This window comes from Mustela erminea, chromosome 4 (genome assembly GCF_009829155.1).
Source record: "Mustela erminea isolate mMusErm1 chromosome 4, mMusErm1.Pri, whole genome shotgun sequence".
Classification (NCBI taxonomy): Eukaryota; Metazoa; Chordata; class Mammalia; order Carnivora; family Mustelidae; genus Mustela; species Mustela erminea.
In genome coordinates, this window is record NC_045617.1 from 141313317 (window position 1) to 141335461 (window position 22145).

At 45.3% G+C, this 22145-nt stretch overlaps 1 protein-coding gene across 3 annotated transcripts in view; it reads left to right on the forward strand.

Moving 5' to 3' along the window:
• Window positions 1-22145, forward strand: part of KDM1B (lysine demethylase 1B) — a 60799-nt gene that overhangs the window by 14887 nt on the left and 23767 nt on the right. For 2 of the 3 annotated variants that reach the window (XM_032341195.1, XM_032341196.1), the window contains exons 7-9: window positions 14022-14060; window positions 17742-17946; window positions 19976-20160. In XM_032341195.1, the coding sequence (XP_032197086.1) occupies window positions 14022-14060; window positions 17742-17946; window positions 19976-20160 (429 nt within the window). The remainder of the gene's footprint in view (window positions 1-14021; window positions 14061-17741; window positions 17947-19975; window positions 20161-22145) is intronic. The other variant, XM_032341197.1, reaches the window with a different exon arrangement.

Below are 22145 nucleotides of genomic sequence, written 5' to 3' on the forward strand. Positions count from 1 at the left end.
TGTTCATCTCTTCTGCCCGCTTTTGTTGGATTATTTTTTTGGGTGTTGAGTTGTATCGATTCTTTATATATTTTGGATACTAACCCTTTTTCAGCAAAGTCTTTTGCAAATACCATCTCCCATTCAGTAGACTGACTGTTTTGTTGCCTGTTTCATTAATTGTGCAGAAGCTTTTTATCTTGATGAGGTCCCAATAGTTTATTTTTGCTTTTGTTTCCCTTGCCTCAGGAGACATATCTAGAAAAATGTTGCTATGGCCAATGTCAGAGAATTTACTGCCTGTGTTCTCTTCAAGGATTTTTATGGTTTCAGATCTCATATTTAGCTCTTTAATGCATTTTGAGTTTATTTGGGTGTATGGTGTCAGAAAGCAGCCTAGTTTCATTCTTTTGCATGTAGCTGTTCACTTTTTCCAACACCGTTTGTCAAAGAGACTTTTTCCCATTGGATAGGTTTCCTGCTTTGTCAAAGATGAACTGACCGTGTAATTGTGGGTTTATTTCTGGTTTCTCCATTCTATTGATGTATGCGTCTGGTTTGGTTTTTTTGTTTGTTTGTTTTTTTAAAGATTTTATTGATTTATTTGACGGATCACAAGTAGGCAGAGAGACAGGCAGAGAGAGGGGGAAGTGGGCTCCCTCCTGAGCAGAGAGCCTGATGCAGGGCTGAATCCCAGGACCCTGAGATCATGACCTGAGCCGAAGGCAGAGGCTCAACCCGCTGAATCACCCAGGCGCCCCAATGCGTCTATTTTTTGCCAGTACCATACTGTTTTGATTACTACACCCATGTCATAGAACTTGAAGTTCAGAATTGTGACATCTCAAGCTTTGCTTTTCTTAAGATTGCTTTGGTTACTCAGGGTCTTTTGTGGCTCCGTACAAATTTTGTGATTGCTCATTCTAGCTCTGTGAAAAATGTTGTTGGTATTTTGATAGGGACTGCATTAAATCTGTAGATTGCTTTGGGTATTCTGGACATTTTAACAGTATTTGTTCTTTTGATCCATGTGGATGGAATGTCTTTCCATTTCTTTGTGTCATCTTCAGTTTCTTTCATCGGTGGTTTACAGTTTGCAGAGTACAGGTTCTCACTGCTTTGGTTATGCTTATTCCTAGGTATCTTATTATTTTGGGCACAGTTGTAAATGGAATTGTTTTCTTAATTTCTCTTTCCGCTTCATCATTATTGGCGTATAGAAATGCAACAGATTTCTATAGATTAATTTTGTATCCTGTGAATTTGTTGATCCAATCTAGCAGTTTTTTGTTGTCTTTCAAGTTTTTTGTGTGTAGCATCCTGTCGTCTGCCAACAGTGAAAGTTTTACTTCTTTCTTACTTATTTGGATGCCTTTTATTTCTTTTTGTTGTCTGATGACTGTGGCTAGGACTTCCAGTGCTATGTTGAATAAAAATGGTGAGAGTGGCATCCTTGTCTTACTCATCTTAGAGGACAAGCTCCGTTTTTCCCCTTGGAGGATGATACCAGCTGTGGGTTTTTCCTATGTAGCCTTTATTATGTTGAGGTACGTGCCCTCTAAACCTGCTTTGTTGAGGGTTTTTGTTTTTTGATTTTTTTTCCCCAAGATTTTACTTATTTATTTGACAGAGAGAGATAACAGCAAGAGAGGGAACACAAGCAGGGGGTGTCGGAGAGGGAGAAGCAGGCAGGCTTCCTACTGAGGGGGCGCCGGATGCAGGGCTCGATCCCAGGACCCCCTGGGATCTTGACCTGAGCTGAAAGGAGATGCTTAACAACTGAGCCACCCAGGCGCCTGAGGGATTCTATTATGAGTGGATATTGTACTTTGTCAAGTGCCTTTTCTGCATCTATTGAAATGATAGTAGCAGATAGTAGTTACCCTTTCTCTTATCAATGTGATGTATCACATTGATTTGTTAATATTCAATCACTCTTGCAGCCCGGGAATGTGTGTCCCTTAATCATGGTGAATTAATATATTGTTAGATCTGGCTTGCTAGTATTTTGTTGAGGATTTTTGCATCTATGTTCATCAGAGATACTGGCCTGTAATTCTCTTTTTTGTGGTGTCTTTATATGGTTTTGATACCAGGGTAATAATGCTGGCCTCGCAGAATAAATCTGAAAGTTTTCCTTCCTTTTCTAATTTTTGGAATAGTGTGGGAAGAATGGGTATTGACTCTTCCTTAAATGTTTGGTAGAGGAGCGCCAGGGTGGCTCAGTCGGTGAAATGACTGTGTCAGCTCAAGTCCTATCTCAGAGTGCTGGGGTTGAGCCCCTGTCAGGCTCCCTGCTCAACGAGGAGTCTGCTTCTCCCTCTCCCTCCGCCTCTCCCCCTGCTTGTGCTCTCTGTTTCTCAAATAAAATCTTTTAAAAAAAATAAGAAATAAAAAATACATGTTTGGTAGAATTCAGCTGTGAAGCCATCTGGTTCTGGATTTTTGTTTGTTGGGAGCTTTTATTGTTTTTGTTGTTACTGATTTGCTTTCTTTGCTGGTAATTGGTCTGTTCAAATTTTGTGTTATATCCTGCCTCAGTTTTGGTAGGTTATAGGTTCCTGTGAATTTATCCATTTCTTCTAGGTTGTCCAATTTGTTGGCATATTGTTTTTTATAATATACCATTGCAATTATTTATATTTCTTTAAGGTTAGTTTTTATTTCTCCTCTCTCGCTTGTGATTTGGGTCCTTTCTCTTTTTTTTCTCAATGAGTCCATCTAGACATTTATCAATTTCATTGGTTGTTCTTTTGGATTTTTGGTTTTTTTTCCCAAAGAACCAGCTCCTGGTTTCATCGATCTGTTCTATTGTATATTTTGTTTCAGTATTACTTATTTCTGCCCTAATCTTTGTTTTTTCCTTCCTTCTGCTGGCTTTAGGCTTCATTTGTTGTTCTTTCTCTAGTTCCTCTAGGTGTAAGGTTAAGTTGTTTGCGCTTTTTCTTGCTTCTGGAGGTAGACCTCTGTTGCTATATACTTCCCTCTTAGGACTGCTTTTGCTGTGTCTCAAAGGTTTGAATCATTGTGTTTCACTTTTACTTGTTTCCATGTACTTTTAAAAGTTCTTCTCGTATTTCCTGGTTGACCCATTCATTGTTTAGTAGCATGTTACTTAACCTCCATGTCCATGTGTCCTTCCCAGATTTTTTTCTTGGGGTTGACTTCTAGTTTCATAGCAGTGCAGTGAGAAAAGATGTATGGTGCGACTTTGATCTTTTCAATTTGTTGAGGCTTGTTTTGTGGCCCAGTATGGGATCTGTTATGGAGATGGTTCCATGTGTACTTGAAAAGAGTGTGTATTCTGCTGCTTTAGAATGTAATGTTCTCAATATATCTCTTAAGAGTTTAAGAGATACAGTTGTCATACTATTACAGTGTAACGCTCAACCATTGTTCCCTTGTTAACTTCCTGTTTAGACAATCTGTCCATCGATGTAAGTCAGGTGTTAAAGTGCCGTACTACTTTGGTATTATTGATTAGTCCTTTATTTTTGTTATTAACTGTTCTGTGTGTTTGGGAGCTCCTATGTTGGGTGCATAAATATATATTTTTTAAAGATTTTATTTTAGGGGCACCTCGGTGGCTCAGTGGGTTAAAGCCTCTGCCTTTGGCTCAGGTCATGATCCCAGGGTCCTGGGATCGAGCCCTGCATTGGGCTCTCTGCTTGGCAGGAAGCCTGCTTCCTCCACTCTCTCTGCCTGCCTCTCTGCCTACTTGTGATCTCTGTCTGTCAAATAAATAAATAAAATCTTAAAAAAAAAAAAAGATTTTATGTATTTTAAAGAGCGAGGGGGGTGCAGAAAGAAAGACAGAAAATTTCAAGCTGACTCTGAGCTGAGCAAGAGGCCCAATGTAGGGCTCAGCCCCTTGACCCTGAGACTGTGACCCAAGCCCAAACCAAGAGTTGGACACTTAACTGAGTCACCTAGGTGCCCCAGGTGCATACATATTTACAATTGTTATATTTTCTTGTTGGATTGTCCCCTTTATTTTAGTGTCCTTCTTTGATTCTTATTATAGACTTTCTTTTTTTCTTAATTTTTTTAAAATTAGCATATAATGTATTATTAGTCCCAGGGCTACAGGTCTGTGAATCACCAGGTTTACACACTTCACAGCACCCACCATAGCACATACCCTCCCTAATGTCCATAACCCCACCACCCTCTCCCTACCCCCCTCCGCCCAGCAACCCTCAGTTTGTTTTGTGAGATTAAGAGTCTCTTATGGTTTGTCTCCCTCCCGATCCCATCTTGTTTCATTTATTCTTTTTCTACCCCCCACGTTGCCTCTCAACTTTCTCATATCAGGGAGATCATATGATAATTGTCTTTCTCTGATTATTTCGCTCAGCATAATATCCTCTAGTTCCATCCATGTCATCGCAAATGGCAAGATTTTATTTCTTTTGATGGCTGCATAGTATTCCATTGTGTATATATACCACATCTTCTTTATCCATTCATCTGTCGATGGACATCTAGGTTTTTCCCATAGTTTGGCTATTGTGGACATTGCTGCTAGGAACATTCGGATGCGTGTGCCCCTTTGGATCACTGCATTTGTGTCTTGGGGTAATACCCAGTAGTGTGATTGCTGGGTCATAGGGTAGCTCTATTTTCAACTTTTTGAGGAAGCTTCATGTTGTTTTACAGAGTGGTTGTACCAGCATGCTTTCCCACCAACAGCATAGGGGGGTCTCCTTTCTCTGCATCCTCACCAGCATCTGTCATTCCCTGACTTGTTAATTTTTACAGGCATTCTTTTTTTTTCTTTTTTTTTAAAGATTTTATTTATTTATTTGACAAACAGAGATCACAAGTAGGCAGAGAAGCAGACAGAGAGAGAGGAGGAAGCAGACTCCCACTCAGCAGAGAGCCCGATGCGGGGCTTGATCCCAGGATCCTGGGACCACAACCCGAGCCGAAGGTAGAGGCTTCAACCCACTGGGCCACCCAGGTGCCCCCAGGCTTTCTTTTAAAGTCTATTTTGTCCAATAGAAGTATTGCTACTGCAGCATTCTTTTAGATCCGTTTGCCTGATAAATGTTTCTCCACCTTCTGACTTTAAATCTTAGGTGTAAAATGAGTCTCTTGTAGGCAGCATGTACACGAGTCCTGTTTTTTCTTTCTTTCTTTCTTTCTTTTTTTTTTTTAAGATTTTATTTATTTATTTGACAGACAGATCACAAGTAGGCAGAGAGGCAGGCAGAGAGAGAGGAAGAAGCAGGCACCCAGGTGCCCCACGAGTCCTGTTTTTTAATCCATTCTGTCACACTGTGTCTTTTGAGTGGAGCATTTAGTTTATGTACATTCAGTGTCATCATTGATAGATACATATTTATTGCCATTTCATTATTTTGTCATTTGTATTGAAGTTTTTCTCTCATCCTTTCTTTTTCTCTTTCATAGTTTGCTGGTGTTCTTTAGAGATATATTTGGATTTCTTTCTCTTTGTTCTTTGCATATTTGCTAGTGGTTTTTGATTTGTGGTTACCAAAAATTAAGTTTGTACAATTTAGTCCCATAGTAGTCTCTATTAAGTGGACGGTCATTTAGGTTTGAACCCAGTTTTTTCTCCTGTCTTCCCCACGTTTGTAGGTATAGGGTGTCATGTTTTACATCCTTTTATTTTGTGTTCTCCTTGACTAATTTTTTACAGATATACTCATTTTTACTGCTTGTGTGTTTCCTACCCTCATACAACCATTTTTGGTCTTTCCTTTTCACTCAAAAAGTCCCCTGTAATATTACTTGCGAGGCCGGTTTAGTTGCCGTGAACTCCTGTAGGTTTTGTTTGTCTGGGAAACTCCTTGTTTCTCCTTCCATTCTGAATTATAGCCTGGCTGGGAAGAGTATTCTTGGCTGCATGTGTTTCCCATTCAGCACTTTGACTATCTAGCACGCCGCTCTTTTCTGCCTTGGAAAGTTTCTGCTGAAAAATTTGTGGCTCGCCTTTTGGGGTTTCCTTTCTCTACATAACTGTCTTCATTTGTGTTACTGCTTTTAATATTTTTTCCTTATCACTATCTTTTACCATTCTAATTATAGTGTGTCTTGGTATGGATCGGCTTTTGTTGATTTTACTGGGGGTTCTCTGTGCCTCCTGGATCTAGTTATCTCTTCCCTTCCCCAGATTAGGGAAGTTTTGAGCTATTCTTTTCTTTCTTTCTTTTTTTTTTTTATATAAGATTTTATTTATTTACTTATTTGAGAGAGAGAGCGAATGTGCTAGCCAGGAGAGGGAGAGGGACTAGTGGACTCCACACTGAGTGCAGAGCCCGACTGGGGCTTAATCCCATGACCTGAAGAACATGACATGAGCCAACATCTACAGTAGGATTTTTTAGTGACAGAGCCACCCTGGTGCCACTCAGCTATTATCTCTTCAAGTAAATTCTCTGCCTCCTTCTCTCTCTCTCTCCTTTTTCTCTTCCAGGGCTCCTATAATAGGAAAGTTGTTACGTTTGATGAAGTCAGTGAGTTCTCTAAGTCTATTCTTATTTACATAAGTCTTTTCTCTCTTTTGTTCAGCTTGATTACTTTCCATTACTCAGTCTTCTACATCACTCATTCTTTCCTCTGCTTCTTTCATCCTGCTGTTTTTAGTATATGTGCTGCCGAAGCGAGCACATCCTGCTGTTAATTGTATCAATTCATTTCACTCTGCCATGTTATTCCTTTTCTCTGGGTCAAGGGTTTCAGTGTTGTCCTCTACTCTTTTCTCAAGTTCAGTGAGGATCTTTATGATCATTGCTTTAAATTCTCTATCAGGCATGTTACTTCTGTTTCCGTTAGAGCTCTGGCTGTGGCATTGTCCTTTTCTTTAATTTGGGACACCTTCCTCTGTCTTCTCATCTTGTCTGAGTCTCTGTGCCTGTTTATGTGTGTTGGGAAAATCAGCTACATCTGTTCTTGAGGGTAGTGGCCTTATGAAGAAGAGGTCCTGCAGTGCCCTGCTGTTGTAGTGTCTTCTGTTCCCCAAGGCCTGGCGCTTCTGGGACTGTCTCCAGCATGTGCTTTTGAGCACTCTGCAGGTGTGTCCTGGACACTTTATCCTTCAGGCTAGTCCTCTGCAGAGGCCCTCTTTGCCTGTTGTGGGCAGTGTTTGGTTCCTGGCCTGATGTGCATTTTAACTAGATGTGTTCTGGTTTGCTTGTGAAATGGGACAGTCATCACTGCCACCAGAACCGAGGCCTCAAAAACCTCCAGGCTGGGGTGATGCAGTGTGGGTAGGGCTTGCACTGGCTTTTGGGGGGACATGGGCCTGCCATGCTGGGATTTAGGCCAATGTGACTGGGATGGTTGGTTCTCCTGGAACACAGGGCTGGGGAGAGGCTTGACCTCAGCAAGTTAGGTAATGAGTGTGGGCCCTGGGCTGGTTCCCATGGGTGTGTCTCTGTGTCAGTGCCAAGGATGGACAAGAGAAATGGCTCCTGCCAGTTCCTTTGTTCCCAGAGGTATCTCTCCATGATCACCGCTTCTCTGGGACACGTTCTGAGATGAGCACCGAACCTCCCCACTGTGTGCCCCAGGGGCTCTTCAGATCCCTCTTTCATCCGTGCTGCGTGTCTGAGGACGATTTGCCCTTCCTCCTCTCCAAGAGTAACGCTGATAGCTTCCGCGCTGTATCCCAGTCAACCCCATTGACCTTTAGAACTCCCGACTTTAAGTCCTGCTGGTTGCAAGAACTCAAGAGATTTGGTCTTTCTTACTTTCCAAGCCAGTTGCTACGGGGATTCGTTGCCTCCGTGCACTCCCCCGTGTGTCAGTCGGTCTCTGCAACCACAGCCCCTCCTCCCTGCTGCAGTGGCCAGGATCCATTTCTCCTCCAAGCTGCATCTCTGCACTCCCACCTTCCTCAGTGTGGCCTTTTCTCTCGCTTTAGTGGTGGAGTTTGTTCTGTCAGTCTTCAGATCAATTTCTGGGATATTTAGGATGACTTGATGATGGTCTAGTTTTATTTGTGGGTCGGGGCAAGCCTAGGGTCCTCCTCCTCTGCTGTCATCTTCCCCTCTGAAAATAAAGTTTTATTGGAACACAGCCATGCTCATTCTTTATGTATTGTCTGTGGCTGCTCTCGTGCTCCAGTGGTAAGGGGTTTGTGATGTAGACTGTACGATACACAGGCTTTAAAGTATTTACTGTCTAGCCCTTTACAGAAAATGTTTGCCAACGTCTGTTCTGATCCATGAGCATGGTATATCTCTCCATCTTTTCAGGCTTTTTAATTTTCTCCATAGTGTTTTTCTAGTTTTTCACTGAGGGTGTCCTTTGTTAAATTTATTTCTAGATATTTTGCTTTTTTCTGTAATTATAAGTGGAATTTATTTTTAACTTTATTTTCAAGTTGTTTGTTAAAATTATGTAGAGATACAAGTTGCTTGTATGGGTTGACTTTCTACCCAGAGATTTTCTTGAATTCACTTATTAAATTTCAAAGATCTTTTTGTCGAGGTGCTTTGGATTTTCTACCATCATAGCAACTCTTGTGCTTTTTTTAAAAACTAAATTTTTGGGCTTGCTCTTCTTCTTGCCTTATTACTTTGGCCACGACCATCAGCACAGTGTTGAGTAGAAGTTGGAGAACAGCTATCTTTTCTTGTTCCTGACTTAGGAGAAATGTGTTCAGTATTTTATCATTATGTATAGTGCCAGCTGTAGCTTTTCATAGATGTCTTTGATCAGACTGAAGAAGTTCCTCTCTTTCCCTACTTTGCTGAGAATGTTTTGTTATGAATGGATGTTGGATTTTGTTAGAAACTTTCTCTACGTCTTTTGTTTTGTTTTGTTTTAAGATTTATTTATTTATTTGACAGAGAGAGAGAGAGAGATCACAAGTAGGCAGAGAGACAGGCGGTGGGGTTGGAGGGAAGTAGGCCCCCTGTTGATCAGAGAGACCGATGCGGGACTCGATCCCAGGACCCTGGGATCATGACCTGAGCCGAAGGCAGAGGCTTTAACCCACTGGGCCACCCAGGCGCCCCGCCAGTTGTGTTTTTGAAGAAATGTATTTTATCTTCACTGTCAGACTTGTTAGAGTTGCTTGCACTGTTCCCTCATTCTCCTCTCAGTGGGATCTGTGGTGGTACCCCTGTTTCATTTTTGATGTTGGCAGTTTGGGAGGAAAGGATAGAAAGCACAGATCTAAGCCGGGGGGGCCAGGGTTCCGGAGTTGGCAAGTCCTGTGCTGAAGCTGTTCCGTTCAGCACCTGAATTGGTGCTTGGGCTGGACCTTTGGAGCAGAAGCCATTTGCGGGACAGGAGAGGAGAACGAGGGAGGGGCCTGATGTGGGGGCTGGGTAGTTCATTTTCCAGGCTGAGTGGGTCCAGAGACGGGGATCGGGGTTGGAGTGTCAGGTGAGCTGATCAGTATTGTGTACCCTGAGCTTAACGACTAGCACCTGTGCCTCAGATGATTTCTCAAGTGGATTCCATTGTATTTAAAAAGAGAGCTGGGCCAGGGAGCAGTCAAAAATAGCAGACTATTTTAATAGATACTATCCTTGGGGCCATTCTTACCCAACGTGCTTTTGTGAAGCTTCCAGACAATTGTTCGAAAGGATTAAACAGATACCTTGGATGGTTTGCCTGATGATGTTATGTTACTAAACAGTAAGTATGTTTTACATGCAGGGTTTATATGAAAATAATTTGTCCTGGCTCTGGTTTAGCTGGGTTTGGAGTTCTGCGCCATCCCTCTTCTCATTCACCTGTGGTAACAGAAAGTACAATTTCGACGTCGTTTCTTTTCTTTTCTTTTCTTTTCTTTTTTTTCTGACGTCGTTTCTACTCATCTTCAGGTCATCTGTGTCCCTTTTCCAATTTACTTGATTTTCCTTCCTGTGGTCCGTGTCTTTTTCACTTTCTTCAACTTGAACTGCTTGGGAATACCCCAAGGTTTTCTGTAGAATGAGCTTGTTTTTTAGAAAAATGACATGTGCTCATCTTTGAAACATTGAAACAATACAGAAAAGAACAAAAATGATAGCCAAAAAAACAAGCTCATGCGGTCACCATCACGAAATCACCATTGTCATTCGAAAATATTCCCCTCAGTGTGTCTGAGGAGAAGGTCTGGCTGACATACCGCTTTGGTATGTCACACATACTACCGCATGTGCTGGTGTGAAGTTCCGTGGTTGCATTTCACACAACCAAACTTAACATAAGAAAAAGAAGCCAAAGGGAACTAAGAACTTGCTGAACGTGGAGTAACAATTTCTTCTTCACAAGGAATAGTAGTTTCTGAAATCTCCCTGAGGGGTGCCTGGGTGGCTCAGTCCATTGAGGGTCTGCCTTTGGCCCAAGTCATGATCTCAGGGTCCTGAGATCGAGTTCCGCATCCCCCTGGCCCTCTACTCAGTGGGGAGCCTGCTTCTCCCTCTTACTCTGTGCTCTTGTGCTATCTCAAATAAATAAATGAAATCTTAAAAAAAAATTAAATAAATAAATAAAATAAAATCTCCCTGAAAGATTAAGAAGATACGTGAGGAGAATGCTGGGGGGTTGGAATCGCCCTCCCTTCTTTTTTAAATTGCATGTTTCAGTCTTAGATGCTCATTAACACTGGGACACGAAAGAGGAAAAAGTAGATTACGTCACACTTCGGGCCACCCCGCCTTTTCCTCACTCCCAGTGCCTGTTATCGTTTTGGGTCACTTATTCCCAGTCACCATAATCTCTCTCTCTATTGTTTACTCTTGCTTCTGTGTTCATGGGGCTTTACTTGTACTGCCCCCCACAATTTCTGTACCACAGTTCCTTCTGTCCCCACTTCTTTATTGCGGTTCCTCACGTGGTTGGATGTATTTTAACTGCAGGCACTTTTCCCCAGCAGGGGCTCCAAGGTGTCAGATCTCTTCCGTTTTTGAAAACTTCATTGTCTTTCTCTCCTCTAGCCTCCCACCATCTTAAAGTGGAAGGGTTTGCGGTCTTAAATTCCAGCTTCTGACGATGCCATCACTGTTCTCATCTCCTTCTCCCCTCCAGAGATCCCCTTCGAGACCTACTGCCCCAGTCTCGACTGATTGCCATCTGTAGCCTGAACATTTGAAATATTTATTGAAATGGTGTTTATTGACCCAGAGTCACTTCGGTCTTCAGCTTGGCATTCTGTCAAGGACAAAGTCTGGAGAGGTTTATTTGTAAACCAGTATTAAACAGCACGGTAGTGAGCGCCGCCTGCTCTTTTGGGGCTTTGCTTTTGGTCATTAATACATCTTTTTTAGAGAAGGGGAGAGACAGGCAGGGAGTGGCAGAGGGGGCAGGAGACAGAGCAGGAGAGAGAGAATCTCCAGCAGACTCCATGCCCAGCTTGGAGCCTGAAGCAGGGCGTGATCCCATGACCCTGAGATCCCACCTGACCTGAAATGAGGAGTTGGATGCTTAGTCAGCCGAGCCACCCAGGCACCCCTGTTGGTTTATATAAAGATGCTTCCATATCAGCACACAAAGATCTCTTTGTTCTTAAAGACCATGTAGGACATAGTCCATTCAGTTGGTGTATCCTGATGAATTTACCCTGACTAAAGGGTATTTAGGTGACTTTTAAATTGTGTTTACTGTTAGGTGCCTGGGTGGCTCAGTGGGGTAAGCCTCTGCCTTCCGCTCAGGTCATGATCTCAGGGTTCTGAGGTCGAGCCCCACCCATATCAGGCTCTGGGCTCAGCAGGAGGCCTGCTTTCCCCCCTCTCTCTGCCTGCCTCTCTGCCTACTTGTGATCTCTGTCAAACAAATAAATAAAATCTTAAAAAAAAAAAAAAAGAAATTGTGTTTACTGTTAGTGACAGTGCTACAGTGAATAGCTTTGTATCTATGCCATTGTCAGTCTACTTGTAGGATCAATTCCAGGAAGTGAAATTTCTGTGTCTAAGTATATATGGTCATTTATTTTCTTTCTTTCCCTTTCCCTTTCTCTTTTTCTTTTCTTTTCTTTTCTTTTCTTTTTCTTTTCTTAAGTAGGCTTCATCCCCAACTCCGGGCTTGAACCTCCTAACCTTGAGATTTAAGGGTCATGTGCTCTACTGACTGATACAGCCACACACCCTGATATGGTCATTTTAATATGAACTAATACATCGACACAAAAGCGGGTTTCTAATGCTACAGAAGGAATAAAGACTTAAAACAAGCACTCAGGTCCCCAGCACCCTGTTTTAGAAGCAGAGTGTTCCTTGCCAAGGCCTCTGTATCTCCCCGGGGGCCCCTCGGTACTTGTTTCTTCCCTTCCCTGCAAGTGTTCTGCAGCGTTCTGAATTCTGCATGTATTATGCCTCTGCTTTTTGTTACAGAGTCATGCATATTTATGAAACCAAAACAACATGTAACATTTTCTGTATTTCTGTGTTGGTTACGAATTATGTCCTGTTGTTTGTATTCCTCCGCGACTTGCTCTTTTTACTGAACACTGAGGTTTTCCCATAAGTATCCATGTCGATGCTTGAGCCCTGGTTCATTACTTCTCCCTGCTGGGCAGTACTGCCGTGCGTAAGCCCACCTGCCGCAGCGCACCTGTTCTGCTCGTGCACGTGAGGGTGGTTTCTCATTTGGGGCTGTGAGGTGCACGCGAGCATTTTTGCACACCTCCCCTGGTGCCGGCATGCCAGAGTTTCTCTGGAATATTCCAAGGGGTCAGATTGGCCAGGCCATAGGGTATGCCGGTCTTCAGTTGATGTAGGTAACCTTTTTATTAAAGTATAACATAGAAACAGAAAATGTACAAATCAAAATGCGGAACTCGGTGGCGCTCCGGAGAGTCCCTCTTTAACCAGCTCCTGGTACAGAAATTGAACTTTTCCCAGCCCCGCAGGAGGCCCCCCTGCACCCCTTTCACTCTCACCCTCCGTCCCTTGCTCCCCTACTCTCTGGGCTGGCTGACTGGACTTGTAAGTGGAATCACACAGTGTGCGTTCTCCGGGGCCTCTCTTTGTTGCCGTTATGTTTGTGCGGTGTGCCCCTGCGGTAGTGTGTGGTGTGTGCTTGGTTCTTTCGCATTGCTGTGTCATTGGCTGTTTTTTTGGTTTTATTTTTATTTGTTTGGGAGAGAGACAGAGATAGAGCACATGAGTCAGGAGGAGAGGGAGAAGCAGGCTCTCCAGTGAGCAGAGAGCCAGACGTGGGAACTCGATCCCAGGACCCTGAGATCATGACCTGAGCGGAAGGCAGATGCTTAATGACTGAGCCACCCGGGCGCCCCAGTGGCCTGTTGTTTGAACAGAACACTGTTCTACTCTTGGTGGACTTCTGGGCTGTGATTAGCTTTTTTCTGTTACAAATAGTGCTCCTTTGAACATTTTTTTAAAAGATTTATTTATTTTGGGGCGCCTGGGTGGCTCAGTCGGTTAAGCATCTGCCTTCAACTCAGGTCATGATCTCAGGGTCCTGGGATCGAGTCCTGCATCTGACTTCCTGCTCAGCAGGGAGCCTGCTTATCCCTCTCCCTCTGCCCCTCCTCCCTCCCTGCCCCCCCAGAATAAATAAAATCTTTTAGATTTTATTTGTTTATTTGAGTGAGAGAAAGAGAGGGAGTGGAGGAAGGGGCGGAGGGAGAGAGAATCTCAAGCAGACTCCTCGCTGAGCGGGGGGAGCCAGTCTCAGGACCGAGATCACGACCTGAGCTGAAACCAAGAGTCCGATGTTTACCGGACTGAGCGCCTCAGGTGCTCCTGAGCATTTCTAATACTTCTGTGGGTGCACACGTTTGAGAGCCCCTGTCAAAAAACTAGCCAGGTGTGAACTGCTGTGTGTATCGCTTGTATGTCTTCAGCCTGCAAGGTAGTGTCAAATTATTGTGCGTTTATATGTTGTGCATTTTGTCAAGTTGCCCCCAAAGTCCTTCCGCTCCTTCAGCTCTCCACCCGGGACCTCTTTACGGCAGTAGCTGTCTCCTCCATGCCCTCAGCACTGCCTTGTTTTATCCCATTTGTCGCTTTTACTTGCTGCACAGGTGAAGAGGGGTGTCTTAACTGAAAGCAAACGGACACTTAATGCCTGTAGTTTATAAGTAAATCTAATTAACAGTTGGTTTTCTTTTGCAGCCCGAGACCTCAGACCATTGTTCCCTTCCAGAGGATCTAGTGAGTATTTGAGCACATCCTGGACCACAGTTCATTGTGCCCTCAATGATAAAAGTACTATCTGTCAGTGCCAATAACAGTTTCATAAGTTTCTCTCTATTTGGTTGCTGATCAAAGGCTTTTGATCTGACCTGACACCGGTGTAATGAAAATGTTAGGAGTCATGGTATCATGGGTGATCCTTCCCTCCCTTATAGAGAAAAATAAAATTATATTGCCACACGTTAAAAGGAATTAAAAGGGAAGAAGTGGGTAGGTAGCTTGCCTTACTCCGCAGATCTACCTTGTTTCTCATGGGCGGCTTTTGGGACCTTATCTCCGCTTGAATCCTTCCGAGAAAAGAACGAGAGGCCCGTAATTTGATGGTCTTGGCCCAGATTCAGCTGCAAGAGAGTGTTCTTGTGTATTCTGAGCTCGGTCTCTGCCCGCGGGGGTGGGGAAGCAGCGCCTCCGGCTGGCCGAGCCTCCTCACGGTCTCGTTTCTCCTGTGGACCTTCGCTCCAGGAGCTGGCAGAGCCCTGGCCGGTATGGTAGATCCCACGCTGTTGTAGAAAATGGTGTCTTGCATTTCCGAGTGTCTGAAATTCTGAAATTCTGAGCTATTCTGCATTTCAGTAATACAGAGGTGTTAATTTGTGGTTTTTCCACATGTCTGAAACTTGGGGGCTGCGGTTGAATTTTAGGCAAAGGGAGAAGTGACATGTATTAAATCTACTTGAAATCCATTCTGTTACATAAAGGGATGTGTGAGATACACACATTTTTTAAATGGCCTCCACGCCCAGTGCAGACCCCGAAGCCGGCTGGAGCTCCCAGCTCTAGGGTCAAGACCTGAGCCGAAATCAAGAATCAAATATTTAACTGACTCAGCCTCCCAGGTGCCTCCCCCCACGTATTTTTAATAATTAGTTGTACCCTCAAGCATTTCCATAGGAAAGCAGTGGCCCAGATAATTTCAGGATTTTGGATAGACAGATAGATACAAAGGAAAACATAGCCAAGTACATTTGCAATGCCTGATGAGTCTGTCTGCTGGCATTCAGACCCTTTTGTATACAGAACACTGAACTTTAGGACAGAGGCCGTATTCTTAGGATAGGGGAACTTTAAAAAGTGTGGAAGAGTTCCTGGATTTCATCCGCCAGTTATTTACTTTTGTGTAGGGTTAAGGAAGAGTCTAGAACAGGTTTATAGCCGTATCTCCTGCTTTACCCCTGTTCTATGCCTCTGGATTCAGGGGCCACTTTTTTTTTTTTTTTTAAAGATTTTATTTATTTGACAGAGAGAGCTCACAAGTAGGCAGAGAGACAGGTAGGGGGTGGGGGGGGGGGAGCAGGCTCCCTGCTGAGCAGAGAGCCTGATATGGGGCCTGATCCCGGGACCCTGAGATCATGACCTGAGCCGAAGGCAGAGGCCTTAACCTACTGAGCCACCCAGGTGCCCCTTATTTTTTTATTTAAAAAAAATGTTTTTTAAGGATTTATTTATTTTGAGGGAGAGATGAGAGAGTGAGCGTAGGGGGCAGGGGAGTGGCAGAGGGAGAAGCCGACTAATAAATAAAGGAGCCCAAATCAGGACTCGATCCCAGAACCCCAGGATCATGACCTGAGCTGAAGGCAGGTGCTTAACCGACTGAGCCCCCCAGGCAGCTCCAGGTTCACTTTGCAAGCAGGTTCTAAGTTTTGAGCGCCTGTATTCGTTTCCTAGGGCTGCTGTAATGCGTTACTACAAACTAAGCAACAGAAGCACGTTGTCTCCTAGTTTCAGAGGCTGAGTCTGAAGTGAAGCTGTTAGCAGGGCTGTGCCTCCACGAAGGTCTGGGGGTGCTTCTGTTAGCCTTTTCCTGCCTCTGGTGGCAGCAGCAATCCTTGGCGTTGGTTGGCTTGTCCGGGGGTTACTTTGGGCTCACATGACCCTCTCCCTGCGTGTCTTCCCCGCTGTGTCCCTTCTCTTCCTATAAGGACACCAGTTGCACTGAGGTTAGAGCTCACCCTACTCCGTGTGACTGAGGACGTCTGTAAGGACCCCGTTTCCATTTGGGTCGTGTGCTGAGGTTCTGGGTGGAGGTGGATTTGGGGGGAACCTGGTGTAAAGATGCTGATGGACTGACTCTATCGAGTACGATTTCTTATGTGGTACGTGTATTGGTGAGAGTGGGGTTCTCGATGGTGTCCCGACAGAGTGACAGCCAGGTGCCTGGGGACTGATGGGTGCGCTGGGGGGGACACGCTCAGAACAGCAGGACGTAGAATGTGTTCATGGGTGGCTGTTGGAGCTGCTCACACCCCTGTGCAGAGACGACTCGGAGCATGGTCAAGGGGCTTCTTGGGGAGGAAGGGCTCGGAGCAGGTAGCAGGAGGGCAGGGCCTCTGGTGGGTCCCGGAAGCCCGAGAACTTGGGTTCCTGTTGGTTGATTCCTACCTCTGCACGGTCCGTTTGGAGTGTCGGGATCTGAACTCTCCGTTTACCCTGTCCTTGGGGCTACACCAGGAAGGGGTCCGCAGAGGCGGCCCTGGTGTGTTGCGGGGAGAACTGAAGCTTCTCTTTCGGTATGGCCCGGGCTGGCCGAGGGCAGCCTCGAGAGCTTACAGCAGACCGACATGCCTTCACGGCGGAGCAGGTAAAAGAATGTGTGAAGCAGCTGGGAGTCACTTAACGCATGTGTCGGGGCTCGTCCTAAACGGAGAAGTGCTGGCCCCAGACTTGCACCCCATGAAAGCCGAGGAGCAAACAGAATACTTCTGCAGACTGGCTCACCCTCTGACCTCGAGGCCACAACGCCCGGCTCGACAGCAGGTGGCACGTGCTTGGGAGCCCAGAGGACTGACACCAGAGGTGCCCGGGGCTCAAGGCTCTCCTGTATCAGATTCTTAGAGTTCTTGGATCGTGCGCTCAAGATCACGTTTAAAAACAGCCATCGAGCATGGGCTTGGCGGCAGAGTAGCTCTGGAAGCCAAGGAAATTTTATTCTTACTGCAGTCGTTAGTCATCGTGGGGATGCTTTGATCCGATGACTCCATGTGTTAAATCAGCTCTGAAATGTGATCACATAGTTTAAGACCAAAAATAGCTTTTTTGTTCATTTCCACATTTAGCGTCTTATTTCGATAGTTGTCACGTATTTCTTCCTCTGAAAGTGTTTAGCAGCTTCTAGCAAAAAGGAGTCCTGCTTGACAGCTTCTCAGGAGGACGATCTTTTTCCGCCCCATTTTATGGGTTCCGTCCTCTCGAGATCCCTAGTGAAGGGGGCGGGGTTTGGGTGATAAGGGATTGCTGAACAGAGAGAAGTTTCCCGTGTCAGGCTGAAACCTGGGCTTGCAGTTAGGGGATGGCACTGGCTGTTACATTACCTGTGATGCTGCTGCAAGGTTGGAAGGCTGTCCTAGATGTAGCTGGGAGACTGACTTGGTGTTGGGGGGCAGCGGGTCAGTGTTGGGGCAGGGTTGGGGGAGGGTGGGTGCGGGGCGCAGGAGGAGGTTGTTGCCGCCCATCCGGAAGAACTCTGCTAAGAAACCTCTCTGGGCACCGTTGGCCGTCTTTATTTCTAAATCTGAGTGTGCCGAGCTCTGGTGCGGGGCCGTGGAGGGTGAGGGGGCAGGAAGCCGTCCGTCCTCGGCTGAGCCTGCGTGTCTGTTTCTTGTCTGCCATTGTGCCTCTTGGTCTCGCTCTGCCCCGCTCCAGAGAGTGTCGGAAGTGTCCAACCACTGGTGGTACTCCATGCTCATCCTCCCTCCCTTGCTGAAGGACAGCGTGGCCGCACCCCTGCTCTCTGCCTACTACCCCGACTGCGTGGGCATGAGCCCGTCTTGCGCCAGCACCCACCGCGCAGCCGGCAGCAGCAGCCCTGGGAAGCTGGAGCACTCCAAGGGCGTCCCCTCCTCGCTGGGTGAGAGCTGGTCCTGGCCCTCCCTGCTTTCCTTCCCACCCACCCCCACCCCCGCTTCTCCTGGAATGGGGTGGGGGAGCAGAACGCAAAAGATTTATTTAAAGTGTGTGCAACATGATCTAAAGCACCGTGTGATTTCATGGCTTTGGTTGTGCCGTGGCTCGGTCATAGCATTCGCATATATCACGTGGTTCGTGTCCACGTAGGTGGTCCATCCCATGGGGTGTCTAACACTGGTCCAGGAATTGTATCTACCAAGGTTGATGAGTTACGTCATTGAAATTTGAGTGGCTGCATCATTTGATGGTAACTCAAAACTCTGACATGCCGGGAGAAAGTTTCGACCATATGAGCAGCCTTTTTCTCTTTTTTTCTCTGAGTCTTTTTTTGCTTCTAATTATGCCATGTAAAACCTCAGTGAAGTGATCAACTTGAAGAAAATCCAAAACTTCAGGTCAGGCCAGATAAACCAGCTTACTCCAAATGGATCTTTAAAGTTCTCCACCCAAGTTCTTAGTGTCCCAGCAAGAATTCTAGACCTTCCCCTGTCCACAAACTAACAAACTTTTATGTTTGATGATGCAAATAGATTTTGACCTAAAAGCCCTATTTTAAGGGTCTCTTTTAATTTTTTTTTTAGTTTTTTTTTTTTAAAGATTTTATTTGAGAGAAAGTGTAAACAAGCATGAGTGTGGGGGGTTTGGGTAGAGGGAGAAGCAGACTCCCCACTGAGCCGGGAGCCCGATGCAGGGCTCGATCGTAGAACACTGAGATCATGACCTGAGCAAAGGCAGATGCTTAACTGTTTAAGCCACAGTGCACCACCCTATTTAAAGTTTTTTAACCAAGAACACTGGGCCCTCTGAAAATGTGGATGTGGCCCGAATCGAACCCCAAGTGGTAAGTCCCAGGGTTAACAAAGGTTAGCCCGCCCTTAATAGGCACTCAGATGTTATTAGTGGTTATGGATATTGGGAGGGACAATTTGGCCATGAATCAAAAACCTTAAAATAGATCCCCTCTTTATTCTAGAATTTGTCGTAAGTAATTATCAAGGTAAATCCTCAAAGGGTTAATCCAAAGATTTACATGACATTGCTTACAATAGTAAAATAATTATATGAAATTTAAGTGCCCAGGAACGGAGGAGTAGTTAAGTAATAGGAAAACACGCTGTGTCTGTTGAAGTCCCAGTGTTTAATGACAAGGGACAGTGGTCTTGAAAATCAGGTTAGGAAACAGCATATCTTTCAGGCTTTTAAAAAACAAGTGCATGATACATTAATAGTCTCTGTGCGTAGAAACAGCACAGAGGATAGACTGTAGCCTTAAATGTTACCCACGGCTCCAGGGTTATCTGAGGTCAGTGATTGTTCTGTACCTCTGTGAACTGATTCATGTTCTAATCGGAAAAATTCCAGTGAAGGTTACTTTTAAAATTTATTTCCATGGGGAGCTGGTATTCGCAGAGTTTCAGTCTTACAAGATAACAAGTTCTGGAGACGTGTTGCCCAGCAGTGTGAATATCCTTAACCCGGTTCAGTGCTACACATAAACACAGATAAGATGATCGATTTTATAGCACGTGTTTTGTTTGTTTGTTTTTTAAAGATTTTATTTATTTATTGGACAGAGATCACAAGTGGGCTGAGAGGCAGGCAGAGAGAGGGGGAAGCAGGCTCCCTGCTGAGCAGAGAGCCCAATGCGGGGCTCGATCTGAGGACCCTGAGACCATGACCTGAGCCGAAGGCAGAGGCTTTAACCTGAGCCACCCAGGCGCCCCTACGGCAGGTGTTTAACACCCATGAAAACCTTACAAAAAAATTTTTTTTCCATACCATGGAAATTCCGTTGGTGAAGAAAGAATGGGAGGAAAACGCAGTTCCCGTGTATTTCATCTAACTAGACAGGGGAGTGCGAATGTGCCTGCGGGACAGACCGTAGCCCTGGCTGAGGCTGTCGTTTCCGCTTCGCGCCTGCTCGGTCGCTTCCCTGGGTGTGCGACGTGTGCCTCTGTGCCTTCCGTCAGTTCCAGGCATGAACCGGTACTTCCAGCCCTTCTACCAGCCCAACGAGTGTGGCAAAGCCCTGTGCGTGCGGCCGGACGTGATGGAGCTGGACGAGCTGTACGAGTTCCCGGAGTACTCCCGAGACCCCACCATGTACCTGGCTTTGCGGAACCTCACCCTCGCCCTATGGTACACTAACTGCAAAGTGAGTGGAGGGAGGCCCCCCCGCGCGCACGGGCCGGGGCTGCTCTGGAAGGAGTGGGGGCTGCTGTATGGTGGGGGGGGGGGGCTTGAGATCAGGGACTCTCTGCCTTCCCACCGTGGACACTGGGTGGATGTTCATCGTGTGGGGGCTGCCCGGTGTCCTGTAGGATGTTTCGTGGTTTCCCTGGCCCCTGCCCCCTAGATACTAGAACATCCCCCGTTGTGACAACCGACGTTGACCCCAGGTGTTGCCTCCTGGGCACTGAGTCTCCCCATCCTGGGAACCACCACGTTGAGACCATATGTCCGAATTTTGACTCTCTAGTGATTGAGTATAAGGTGCAAAGTTTGGTTCAGAGAGTTCCAGCATGAATGCCGAGAGGAAAAAAAATAAAGCATTTAGGAAAGCGTCATAACCCCTTGAGGGCAGGGATTCTTACTGGTGCTTTGCAGTCTGTTTAGACTGAAGATATGTTAGGGCCCTCATACAGCCCCCACCTGGAAAGGGGGGAGACCCTATGAGAGGGGATAGGATCTTTTGTTATCATTATTATTATTATCTAAACAAAGGCTTTCCTGACCCCAGTGTTTTTCTGATTTATTAATTTCTCCTGCAATTATTTGATTGCTGAATGCGGAACATCTGGCGAGGCCGCAAAAGTAATCTTGATTCAGGAAAGATACTCCAGATGGACTGTGCTGTCTCACTGGATTAGAATCCAGTATGAGATGGCCTGATCCAGTTCAGGCTGTTAATGCAGTTTCTACGAATTCTGTGAGTGGGTTGGATGAGGCAGAATTGTTCATTTCCTCCCCAGCAGGCTGGGGGTAGGTGCTCAATAAACATTTGCTGAACTGAACAAAATTGTGGTCAGAATTTCCTGTAAATAAGTTGTAAAGATAAACTCTTCAGACACAGCCTTGGATTCATTTTTCTTCACATTTCTTTTGGTTCTACTTTGAAAATTGATTTATGGTGGTGAAGAACCTTATAGGAAAAAATCCTGAACCTTATCAGCCTGGATCTATTTTAATATTTAATAAAATAGTATGCTTTGTGTTTAATATTCTAGTGGGAAAACATATATTTGCCGTGAAAGAACCAAAGATTTGAAAAAAAATTTTTTTTAGAATTCATGACTACAAACAAGTGTTTTTTACCTTCTGCACCAACCCAAGCCGATGTTATTTCTTGAACACGGTTGACCCTTGGACAATGTGGGGATTAGTGGCGTTGACACCTTTCACACCCCCGCCAGCCCAGTCAAAAGTCCACATATAACTTTTGGCTCCTTCTAGAACTCAACTACAAATAGCCTGCTGTTGACTTGAAGCCTTACCAATAATGTAAACAGTTCATTGCCACATATTTTGTATGTTATATGTATATTATATACTTACTCTCACAAGCAAGTAAGCTACAGAAAATGTTATTAAGTACCACACCGTGCTTATCGAAAATGTCGACGTGTGAGTGGACTCACGCAGTTCAACCCCGCGTTGGTCATGGGTCTACTGTAAGTCCTCTTCCTGTGTGTGGTTCGGTTCTTTCAGAGCTGGGGGGTTGGGGACCAGTAGAGGATGAGCCAGAGTTTGGGACCCCCACTCTTGAGCTTGTTCTAACTTCATGACCGTGGGTCAAGGCTATGTTAGTCTTGTATCTTTGAAATGTTCCAAGGCCTTGACAACAGTGGGGTGTGCAGGAAAAGGCCATGGCTTTTTTTTTCTTAACATTCCTAAATCTGTCTCCTCACATCTTATTGGTGATGAGAATCCAGGTTTTTCTGCTGCAGGGATAAGTGACGGCATGGGCTTCTGCTGTGGCTCTTGCTGTGTGATGTATGGAGTCAGGAACGTATCTGCGATGTGGTCAGCCCCCGGTCCCCGTAGCTGTCCTTGGGGAGGAGAAGATGAGCTGATGGAGTAGAAAGTGCCTTGTCTTCCTTTTGTCCCTTTGTCCCTTTTTCTTCCTTCACCAGGCATTTT